This window comes from Centroberyx gerrardi, chromosome 10 (genome assembly GCF_048128805.1).
Source record: "Centroberyx gerrardi isolate f3 chromosome 10, fCenGer3.hap1.cur.20231027, whole genome shotgun sequence".
In the NCBI taxonomy this organism is placed as follows: Eukaryota; Metazoa; Chordata; class Actinopteri; order Beryciformes; family Berycidae; genus Centroberyx; species Centroberyx gerrardi.
In genome coordinates this window covers 12,881,708-12,892,678 of record NC_136006.1, presented here as the reverse complement: position 1 = coordinate 12,892,678, position 10,971 = coordinate 12,881,708, and the positions used below count along the sequence as shown (strand labels likewise).

Below are 10,971 nucleotides of genomic sequence, written 5' to 3'. Positions count from 1 at the left end.
CACACTTCCCTAACCAGCTCAATAAGCACTATGTGTATAGGTAAAACACATACTGAATACTGAATAGATGCACACCTGTTACAAGATAACAATTGTCCTTTTCAAATCTGCATAAGCAGTGGCAATGATGTTTTCATCTCTGCTGTCTTCCCCAGATCCAAGTCTCAGAGGCCAGAAAGCGCTTCCTCCAGCACCAGCACACCCCTCTCTGCCGGGCTGCCCCCACTGACAGACGGGCCCGAGAGAGACATCCTCACACACACACTCACCTCCCTGCTCAGGTAATCACTCACACACACACAGAGACCCAGATACATATTCAGACAATCATCCTAATCTGTTTCTAGAAGTAAACTTAGTTGTGTGATATTAGGCTTAATTTTAGAGTTAGAGGTTAAGGTGAGGGTTAGAGTTCGGACTAACATAAGAGTAAGGTTTAAGATTAGACAATGGTAATGGTGGGGGTTGGGATCAGGGGATATGGAATGAGTTTACATCAGTTTATGCGTCTTTCTCCCTCTCTCCCCTTCCAGGAGCCTGCTGGACGATCCAACCTTCCACCAGTCTCTGGTCAGCAGGGCGTCCGAGCCCGTCCCCTACTTCAGCCAGCTTCGCGAAACTACTCCTTCTCAACACTCCCCGCTTCCGTCCTCCCCCTCTGTCGCCTCCTCCCCTTCCCTCCAGCACATCCACCCCATGTCTTCCTCCTCTGCCCCTCCTTCCAGACCTCAGCTCTTATCGGGTGTGGCAGAGGTCGGGGTGAGAGAACAGCGCGGCGCAGTGGGCGGTGCGGGGAGTGCAGGATGGTCGGGAAGTAGGCCCCAAATACAGAACGCACTACGCACCCGACATTCATTACATACTCAACACAAAAAAAACACACTGAACACACAGAAGCTACAACCTTCACAGCTTGCTCAAAAACTGTCCCGGCTGAGAAGAGAGAACTCTGCCCAGAGGAGTGCGCAAGTGAGCATGTGCAGGTTAGTGGACTCTGGTTCAACAACAAGCTTTGTGCGTGACGCTAACCAGATAGTGAATATCTGGATAGTGAAGTTTTGTTTGAAATTTAACTGAAAAATCACGATTTAATACCTATAACACCTATAACACTTACTGTTAATACTATTTGTGTACTACTGTATTTTATTTTATTTTAAATTTTTCATTTATATTCACAACTTGGTTTGCCAACTAAGCTCACTAATTTGGTTTGCTAATTACCATTCTCCCATATTAAATTAATGTGTTTTAGCTAGTGGACAGAGATAGGCAGAAGTTGGTGGCATCTAATAACTACTTTTAGTACTTAACGATTCCTGGAAATCAGTATCTTTCATGGTGACCTCGTGCTGCACTAATAGGTGTAATTATACATTTCTAACCAATAAAACCATCAGATTTTTGAACAATCCCGCCCCTCCGCACCCCTCCCATCAAATAAAAATCTCCCTGACTCATATTCCATTGGTTTTTAGACTTTTGCATGAACCCTCACTGCATTATGTCCCGCCCCAACATCCTGTTTCAATAGGAAATGCATCAAATCTAGGAAGTAAAGATGCCATTTCATGTGGTCTTTAAGCTACATATATGCTTGTGTGTGTGTCCAGGTCTTCTGACTTTATATTTGACCTGTGTGAAGATGTTCTGCTGAACACCCTCCAGAATCTGATGATGGAAGCTTTCCTGGGAGAGCTCATCCTTACAGCGCACCCCCGCACCATCGTCTTACCACCTGTTTCTGCCAGGTGGGAGCAGACACTCACACACACACACACACACACACATACATACATACAACCATGCTAAAAATCTATGCCCCATTGGTAACCCCTAACTCTGGCAGTGTTAATGCCATGCTCTGATCATTGAGCCATACAGAACTACTGTACAATATTCCTTCCACAGTATACTACGGTTAATGTATTGTGTGTTCCAGGAGAGCCAGCTGTGGCCCCAGGAGGACGTCCCAAGCAATGGCTGAGAAAGAGAGTTTAAGAGAGTAATAGGAACCAGCAGGGGCTTAACCTGGATCCCCACCAGCTGCCCAGCCTCCCACACACTTCCCTCTACTGCTGTTTGCTCTGAGATCCAACCTCTAACCCCTCTTCTTTTTCAATTTCTTCCTTCCCTCACTACCAGTAGCCCAAATCTAACCATCTCTCCTCCTTCCCTCACTCCCCTCTACCTCCCCCATTTGGCCTGATAACCCCCCTTCTGCCCTGTCTCCTTCCTGTAATCCCATCAACACCATTCTTTCCCACTGCATCTTTGCCCTGACCTCTGACCTGTAGCCCTCCTGTATCCCTTCCTGCAGGCCCACCCAAACTTCCCTCCTTCCTCCCACCCGCTTTATCCTCTTCTCCTCTTCCTACTCCCGTTTGCCCTGATGCCAAACCTTTAGCCCTTTCTATAACTCAACTCTCAAATCTGCCCTTACCTTCTCACCCTCTTATTCCCTTCCTTCCATTCCCTGTCACTGAAGTCCCTGCGCTCCATCTCTCCTTCCACCACCATGAAACATCCTCATTCTTGGACTGACGGCTCCGCTGACCCTCAACAGACTAAGCTCAACGAACACTTCATATGCAATATCTCATTTATTAAATAATAAGACGCTAACCAACTGTTTGGACATTAATAAGAGCCCAAGATTCCAACATGGCAGAGTCCTACGTACTGACACCTGGTTAATATGTATCAATGGCAAATGGTGTATGAGCATCCAAAAACATGTTCTTTCTATATATGGCGGGGTCTGTGGCAGCCATCTTAAATGGACAACACAAAAATCTATACATGGGGACAACAGTATTTTCAAATATTAACTTTGACTTTATTTACAATATCAATATAAATTACAATCAAACATTTATATTTGAAATTATATTACCTATTGCACATAAGATACACTGCTCTCTTGCTCTTATAAAAACCTGAGGCCTTGACTGACAGTGTTTCCCCAGTGTTGCCAAAACTATGGCAGGGAAATATCTTCAGAGTTGTTATTCATTGGCTGCACATTCTAAATGTCTTCAATAAATTCACAAGATGTATTGCAGTGAAATTAATTATTACCGCAACCATCGCCCCTGCAAACTGTTTTCTATCGGCTGATCTCATTATTTCATATCTGCCAACTTCAAATGAAAGCATTGGGTCTATGGTTTTGTTTATAATGATGATAGTCACTATTTAATTTACAGAAATATATAGAAATATAGCAATTTGAAAAATCCTATACACAATACTCTGAACATTTTGAGACTAATTTCAGGATTGGATTCTTCTTTCTTCCCCCAAGAAACTCAGGTGCAAAGTGAACAGGGCAAAGGACTAGAGGTCCAAGGTCACTGTAAGGAATAAAATTAATATTGTGCTTTTTATATAAATAACACATTCTGTTCTTTGTTCTCAGAGTAGAGTGTCTTTTCTTCTCTACATACCATAAAGATGTAATCAGTGCATGTATGTGTGCACGTGTACTATATATGGTTATGTGAGTGATCCTATAGGTGGACACATAGTTAAGAAGCCCAAACTGTGGGTTGTCTTTGAGCCAAGTGGGTTTGGCTCTGTGCCAAGATTTACGGTTTTGTTTACTTTAACCTATATAAGTGAATTCTCTCCACTCAGTTCTTTGTCACTTCTTTGTTGCTCGTCTGGAACGCTGAACTGAACCATGCATGTCTGAATAAAGAATCCACAGAAGACTCTTGAACCTTGCTTAATCATTTTGACCCACAAAGGGTGAAGTTCATTTTCCCCCCACATCACCACAGGAGCAGGTGAGCATTGAGAGCTGAGTGCAACTAGTGGGTGCAGAAAAAGGATTTACAGAATCACACATATGGCCAGGGACCCACAGTATTCAGTGATTGAATTTGAAGATGGTGGGAAAGATCTTGCTGTGGAGATACTGGACCCGCTCCTCCTGGGATCTCAGCTTCTCAAACTCAAAGTACGGGATCTGGTGAGAAGAAGAGCAGAGATCACACAGGGAATTGGGACGGAAAAAATATGTTTCTACTTTTCTTTCCTTCATTCACATTGCGCAAGACTTTTAAAAAAAAAATTTTTTTTTAAAAGGAGAACTTTTTTCAGAGGCTTGAGTCCACTGTGAAGCACATCAGTGCATATCTATAGTGTTTTATCTATTTATTATCTATATTACATTGATCTATTCAAAATAAGAAAACTAAAAGAAAGGTTGAAACACAAAGTAAGACTATTTTCTGTTTGTTACTGTGTAGCTCATTAAAAACATTATATAAAAGAATATATACCGTATAACCACAGGATTGGTTAAACACTGGTTAACTGTAACCTTCTAAATTTACACACATTTAAGCAAACTGCATCGTAGCAGCCAACCAAGTTATGAATACTAGTTGCAAACCTGGGCTAATTTGATGATTAAAAACTTCAAAAACTGAACTTGTGGTGAGTTTTGTTCTAAAATGAGATCACGTCTTCTTTATTAGAGTCAGTAATATGCACCTTAGCCCACTGTGGCACAAGGAGTATAACGCTCATTACTGAACAGTATTTACTGTAAGTAACCTTTACTTAAACAGTAGTCACATTTCAGGTGTATGTTCTGAGCATACCTGCACCACGTCGTGGCCCATCCTGCGGAGGTGTCTTCTCTTAGTGGCTTCCTTCCCCAGTAGGTGTTGGGTGTTGCTGCAGAAACGGTTTTGCCCATCCAAACACAGGGCCACCCTACATTGGGAAAGACACAGTATTGTATCATTACGTTAAAATGTCTTCTGGGGTGGAGTAAAAGTGCAATTGCAGTGCAGCCAGCAAGTAAAAACCAACCAGAGCCTGGGTCAGTTCACTTTCAACTGGTTCATAATGTAAATGATAGAAGTATTCGATCAGTTATTTCTTTTTAGGTTTTGATATGACAATTTTCTCATGCCTATACCTTCTCGCCCATTTTGAAGAGAATCCAGCTGTAGCACTACACTACAGTATTTGTGTCTCTTACCTTCTGTAAGTGTGATCCCACTGAGACAGAGGCAGAACAAGTCCTTCCTCGTCCAGGCACATCTCTACATCTGGACACAAACAGACAGCAAAACAAGTTATCTTAGAGCTGCCTACAGCAAGATACTGTATACTGTTTATTCCATACAGAAGTATGGAATAAAACACAGAGTTGTGGTAGAACTTATGCTGCTGACCCACTGACTTCATCTAACCACAATGAAGCCACAAGCAAATTTCCCTATGTAGTTTTTTTCTATTCTATTTGATTTTTGAAGGGATAAACTGTCAAATTTACTATTATGTATCTCAGCAGACTCAACATGTAATGGGCTCAGTAAAGTAATGATGCTGATGCAACTATAACAAAACAGAAAGACATGAAACTAATTCTGTCAACTCTTCCAAAGCATTAAAAAGTAGAAACAATTAATGATACAAAATTTCTCCAGGAATTTGGTTTTCACTTAAATTTTTAATTAAGCATATATAGCCAAACTCTTGTTGCCTGGTTGCATTATATGGCCGAATTGCCCCGTTTAAATTATATTTTCTGTGTGTCATGGCCTTTACAAGCTATATCCAAATGGCCCCAGAACTGTGTTACATATTATACACGTAGCTGTTGCTCACCTATAGTATATCCACTCAGAGTGAAGACCCTGGTGGAGTAAAACCTTCCCCCCAGCAGCTTTTTAAGTGGCCTTTTGACCTGGTTGTACAAGTAACTCTCCATAGGCGTCTCAAAGGCCTGGTCCACTGAGGAGAACTTCTTCACATGGAGGTACAAGGGCAGCCTGGGGCCCTGAGAGGGAGGGAGGGCAGAGGAGTGTTTATTAGTGTTGTCTATTATATCTACATTAATTTGCTATCAGAGAAAAGGGGAAGACATTGCTCATCAGAAATTTACTCTACAACTAGATTGTGCGTTGAGACTGTCAGAGGGGAAACACAGCTAAATATAATAATATACTGTCTATTTTTTAAACTTACTTAAAAACATTTCATTACTTAAGTTATGTGTGATACCCATTATGAATAAATTAAGTACCTTGAAGTTAGTTTATAGTAATCATAAATCAACCTTTTACTGTTATGCAATACTTATTAGCCCCACCCATCACCCACCCACACACTACGATACTATAATACTACAACTATACTGCTACTACTACTAATACATTTTATTTATATAGCGCTTTTCTAAGTACTCAAAGATGCTTAATACTAGTTACTTGTGACATGAATGGGTAGATCCAATACTAGGAGCGAATTAAGCGATCAGCACATGTAGAAACAGGCACTCACCCTGTAGTAAGTGCATTCTAATGAGGTGGAGAGATCGAGCTGCGTCAGTTGTCCTAATGCGTTCCTGTCCAGTGGCTCCCCCTGGGCTGCAGGACAGACAAGGACAGCTTACATCACATTACATATTACATACATGTTACATACAGTAACACCCATATACAGTATACACAGCATATTGTGTAACATGCTACATATGTATAGTGCATCCATGCCAGCATATATACATGGTACATGAGGAGTGCCAGTGTGCTAACTTTTTTCTTACTAGAACAGCAACACAACAACAAACTAATGAATAGCAGTGTATTTATGTGTTACAAAAAGATAGGCTGACTCCGTATGTGGAGTGACAGCAGCATGTGAGAAGTATAGCATAACAGAGTCTGGGTGTATTTCTGAACCTGTTTTGGTGGAGGTGAGTTAAGCAACAAGCAGTGAAGGTCACGATTCACAACTGACCCTGTTCACTCAGCATACAGGACCAAACTGCCATGATTATCAACCTCTTTTATCTCTTTCTACCTCTCCCTTTCAGTTTCACTTCTTGTCTTTGCTTCTGTGCTTTTCTTTCACATTTTTCTCTCATGCTCTCTTCCTGTCTTTTCTCTCTGCTGTGTTTTTCTCTTACTGGGTGTCTCTGTCTCGCTCTCATAAGTGCACAAACACTTTAACACTATTCAACTGTTTCTGACAAGAGGCTCTACGCATATGTTTTGAAATCCTCTAAGAAACAGGGACTAGACATTGGATGAGTGGGAGGTATTTGATAGAAAGTCAGTCAGTCAGTCTCTCTATCTTCCTCTCTCTCCCTCCCTCTCTGTGTGCCAATAAAGCAACAAAATGCTGTACATATATACCTTGCAGCCTCTGTAGGAAGTATGGACTGAAGACTTTGGACATGTAGTTGAGTGGGAAGCGCTCCAGGTGGATGCAGGCATGCAGCACCTCTATCAGCGAGCGAGGCTGGAACTGGGAAAACCTCGATGACAAAACGCTCTCCAGCTTCTTAAACATCTGGCTGGAGCACTGAGGAGTAAAACAGAGATATCACTGAATAGAATTGACTATTGAATTAGTCACATTGTTGAGCATTTGCAATTGCTGTCACTAATCTCAGAGCTGCACTAAGCAAGATTTTTAGGTAGAAATACCGTCTTATCGCCCTAAATCACTAAGTGGGCCAATCTCATCCGTGCTAATTGAGATCCTATAGATTGTACCCATTTGCCCAAATTAATTTCAGAAGTGAACATAGTTACCTAGTGCAGCTTTAATATGAGTCATTTTGCACACACATGCACACACAGCTTCCTATATAAATACACATACACAATATTCTATATATATTCAACATGTGGAACACCAAACCCCTCAGCAAGGGAACCTATTTCGGTTGTAATTTCCCCCCCCAGTAAGGGAATGCATGAATATACAAGGTACATTCATGCATTTGGCTCAACCCAAATCACCCCCCTTATACAACAACACTCACCTGTGGCAGGTAGTTGAGCCTCCCCATGGCGACGATCTGCTTGGCAATCTGAGGGGTGCTGTGCCTCTCAGCGTGGCTCACAAAGCCCTCGGCCACGGCCTCGAAGATCGGCTCTGAGCGGCATCTCATCTGCAGACAGTACTCCATGATGGTGCTGGTCAACTCCGGATCACACTGTCCCAGCCTCCCTGACAGCAGGCACAAGCAGGCACAGCAGGGAACTTTAGATTTGACTTGGAATTTTCACCTCTCCTCGCATTTTTTGACCACAAATTGGAACATGAGAGCAAACTTCCTTGTAACGGGAAAAAAAGTGTTGTTTTTTTTCTATTAAATCAATGAGAGCAAGGAAAAACTCCCACAAAACCTCAAACAAAAACCCAGTCTAGTGAAGGGAAATCAACCACACCTGGCAGGTGTTTCTCCATAGCGGCCAGGAGCTCTTCATCATGATGTCCCAGGACCATGAGCGAGGAGAGCAGCTTGATCACTTCATCGTCTTTGAAGGCCTTAAAGACCCTTGATGCCTTATGGCTCAGCCTCAGCACCAGGGAGATGGCCTGTGAAACAGAATGTTAGGATCTCAGTTAATATCCACTCATAATGTTTTACATTGGTTGACACTTCAAGTGACTGAAAAATGGCTTGTGTAATAAGGCAAGGTGGCTGAAGTATCAAGGTGTCTCTTTAAGGATCCTAGGAACTGGTCTGGAAAATTTTGTTGACTGCAACTTTCTCATTGTGCCCACATGTAGGTTTTGTATGGTAAGGACTAATTTTGGACAAGCCCAGACTGAAAACTACTATTCTCTGTTAAACAGCCTGGCACACTGCAACCTTAACCAGTTTGTCTCTTGAGACATCCTGAGGTAGTGCAGTAAAAATGGGAGGTTTAAAAATGTGAAAAGTACTGATCTTGCTCATAACAGAACACAAACCATAATGTTAATATCTAATGTATGGATTGCTTTGATTCCAAGTGAAAACTTGGATCTGAACTGAGTGCTTACTACCAAGCACAAGGGGGTCCTTGTAAAGAAAAAGATGGGTACCATGAGAAAATCTGTTGGTGTCACTGAGCGTTTTGTCAAAATTGAATGAGGATGGTACACAGGTAAGGTCAATTCCCTTCGGTTTATTTCTCAATGTCAATAGTTATTGAACAAGTATTTAATGATGTGTGCCATTAAGAGGAATGCCACCTCCCTACAGTACATCCCCCCTTAAAAACCCACTAGCCTCTGACACACTTGGGATGTTCAAGGAGATGTAAGTGGAAACTGACTTCACAACACACAACACAAGGCAACGAGAAGCTAATAAGCGGCAATTTGTTCTACCAACCTGTCTCTGCCGCAGCTTCACCAGCGACTGCAGGATATCGCTGATGTGACTGGCTTTCAGCCGGTGCACCAGCCTCTCTGTGTGACTGTGCAAAGTGGACAGCATGAGTGTGTGCTGCTGCTGGCTGGCGGGGTCGAAACACAGAGCCAGCAGGGAGTAGACCTTGGCTGCCTCGCCGGGAGAGAGAGCATCCTCTTCCACGGCAGCACCTATGGAGTCGATGACCTCTGCCACTATCCCTGACCGGCTGCCTTCCAGGGCGTGTGCCACCTCGCCCAGATGGCAGAGCGGCGCCACCCCAATGTCATTCCTGGACAGGTGGGACAGGCACTCGTCCCTCAGTCTGGAGACGATGGGGCTGCGAGTTTCCACGCCAAACTCCACACACGCTCCCAGCAAAGTGGCCAGACCCTCCGCTCTGTCGTTGCTGGGGGCGTCTGCCAGCCTGGAGCACAGTTCAGGGATGACCTGCCCCTCAAACAGAGACCTGATGTTGCCTGGTGAGTCCTGCGGTGTGCTCTGTGGGTGGGTGTATGGGGTGTACGGAGAGAGGTGGGGGAGCGGTCTGGAGCTCCTTGGCCTTGCTTCTGGTTTAGGTGACAGGCGTCGTCCACACTGGTACACGGTCAGTTCATTCGCTCTTTCCCCCGGTATGGGCGCCGGGTTGGGGAAGGGGAGGTCACTGACCTGCTGGGCCACTGCCCACGGCTCGTGCGTGCTATGGAAAGAGCGCACACCGGTTACGCACGGTTGCTGCGCTACTACGGTTCTGCAGGGAAAGTCCACGTTAACGGATCTGCCCACTGTGTTGGCGTGGACTAAACCCCGACTCACAGGGAAACAGGTGGGGGTGTACTGACACGCCGCTCGGACAGACGATGAGATACAGGCAATGGACTTCATTGTTTATATGATGTAACAGCACACTCCTGTTTCAGGAAAAAAACCCAAGCACAAGAAATACTGATATCAGTGCATTTTCTTACTTTGACACAAAGGTTTTCAGCATGGTGAGCTGAACTATGCGTAGCCAACACGCAACGCAAAATATTAGAACTTTTCCACTTCCCACGGAAATTGTCATACGAGGAAAACGACAAGACATCAACTGAAAACACGTGTAACCGTTCTTGTTGATTTATGACAACTCTACGCTAAACGATTACAACTACTTTGTAAAAACATAAACAATGACTTACCTTCAATGAGACAGGAACACGTACAGTAACTGGAGGGCTGCGAAGACTTACAGAACCTGCATTGTGCGTTTGGTAACGGGTTGTGTAAGATTACATGTGTTGACAGGTGCTGCCGCCCTGTGGTCAAACTGTGTACTGCAGGAGGCACAGCGACAGTCATATAGCACAGATGCTATATGACTGGGCGGGCTCAAACAGGCGGGGTCTAGTTCTCATTTTGCCAATCCAGTTTGGTGTAAATCTGCACAGAAAGGAGCTAAGGAGTAAAGCATGCAGGTTGTAGGGAGTAGTGTGGTGTGGACAGATACACTGTGGTGCTTCTTATGTCATATCTGTCACCTTCAGTATTACATCACGGCTCCAAGGGTATTTTGTGATAGTCTTAAATTATGCATTGGCATAATATTAACGACCCCCAAAAAGGTCTAAATATACTAGGCTACAGCGTAGTGCATTTAGCGTATTTGGCTAGTTTTTCTTATGTAATGAGGAAAAAAACATGAATGTATGGGTGTCTTTCTTTCTTTCTTTATTTTCTTAGGATCTCTTTTAGCCCAAATGGGTATAATCTTCCAAGAGTCCTACATTACAACACACTTTAATCAAAACAAAATAAAACACACTAAAAAA

The 10,971-nt window shown here is 43.4% G+C and overlaps 2 protein-coding genes across 2 annotated transcripts in view; one reads left to right on the top strand and one right to left on the bottom strand.

Moving 5' to 3' along the window:
- Positions 1-2,393, top strand: part of cfap65 (cilia and flagella associated protein 65) — a 17,035-nt gene extending 14,642 nt beyond the window's left edge. Inside the window, exons 32-36 of the mRNA XM_078285921.1 lie at positions 1-40; positions 156-281; positions 534-806; positions 1,614-1,751; positions 2,321-2,393. The exon at positions 1-40 is cut by the window's left edge and continues 187 nt beyond it. Of these exons, the coding sequence (XP_078142047.1) occupies positions 1-40; positions 156-281; positions 534-806; positions 1,614-1,751; positions 2,321-2,393 (650 nt within the window). The remainder of the gene's footprint in view (positions 41-155; positions 282-533; positions 807-1,613; positions 1,752-2,320) is intronic.
- Positions 2,394-2,901: 508 nt separating this feature from the next.
- Positions 2,902-10,405, bottom strand: LOC139907872 (FAST kinase domain-containing protein 3, mitochondrial-like). The gene is made up of 10 exons (XM_071894378.2): positions 10,342-10,405; positions 9,143-10,071; positions 8,208-8,358; positions 7,799-7,986; positions 7,164-7,332; positions 6,307-6,392; positions 5,632-5,803; positions 5,000-5,069; positions 4,614-4,728; positions 2,902-3,973 (listed from the first exon to the last, which is right to left on the bottom strand). Exons 2-10 carry the CDS (start codon positions 10,043-10,045, stop codon positions 3,875-3,877), a joined length of 1,953 nt encoding a protein of 650 aa, XP_071750479.2. The 5' UTR covers positions 10,046-10,071; positions 10,342-10,405; the 3' UTR covers positions 2,902-3,874.
- Positions 10,406-10,971: the final 566 nt, after the last annotated feature.

Bases quoted from the DNA above. Each gene is read 5' to 3' on its own strand.
- LOC139907872 (XM_071894378.2), bottom strand. From the start codon at position 10,045: ATGAAGTCCATTGCCTGTATCTCATCGTCTGTCCGAGCGGCGTGTCAG. The intron at 8,359-9,142 runs GTTGGTAGAACA...TCTGTTTCACAG, and splicing joins TGAAGCTGCGGCAGAGACAG to GCCATCTCCCTGGTGCTGAG. The intron at 7,987-8,207 runs GTGTGGTTGATT...GCCTGCTGTCAG, and splicing joins TATGGAGAAACACCTGCCAG to GGAGGCTGGGACAGTGTGAT.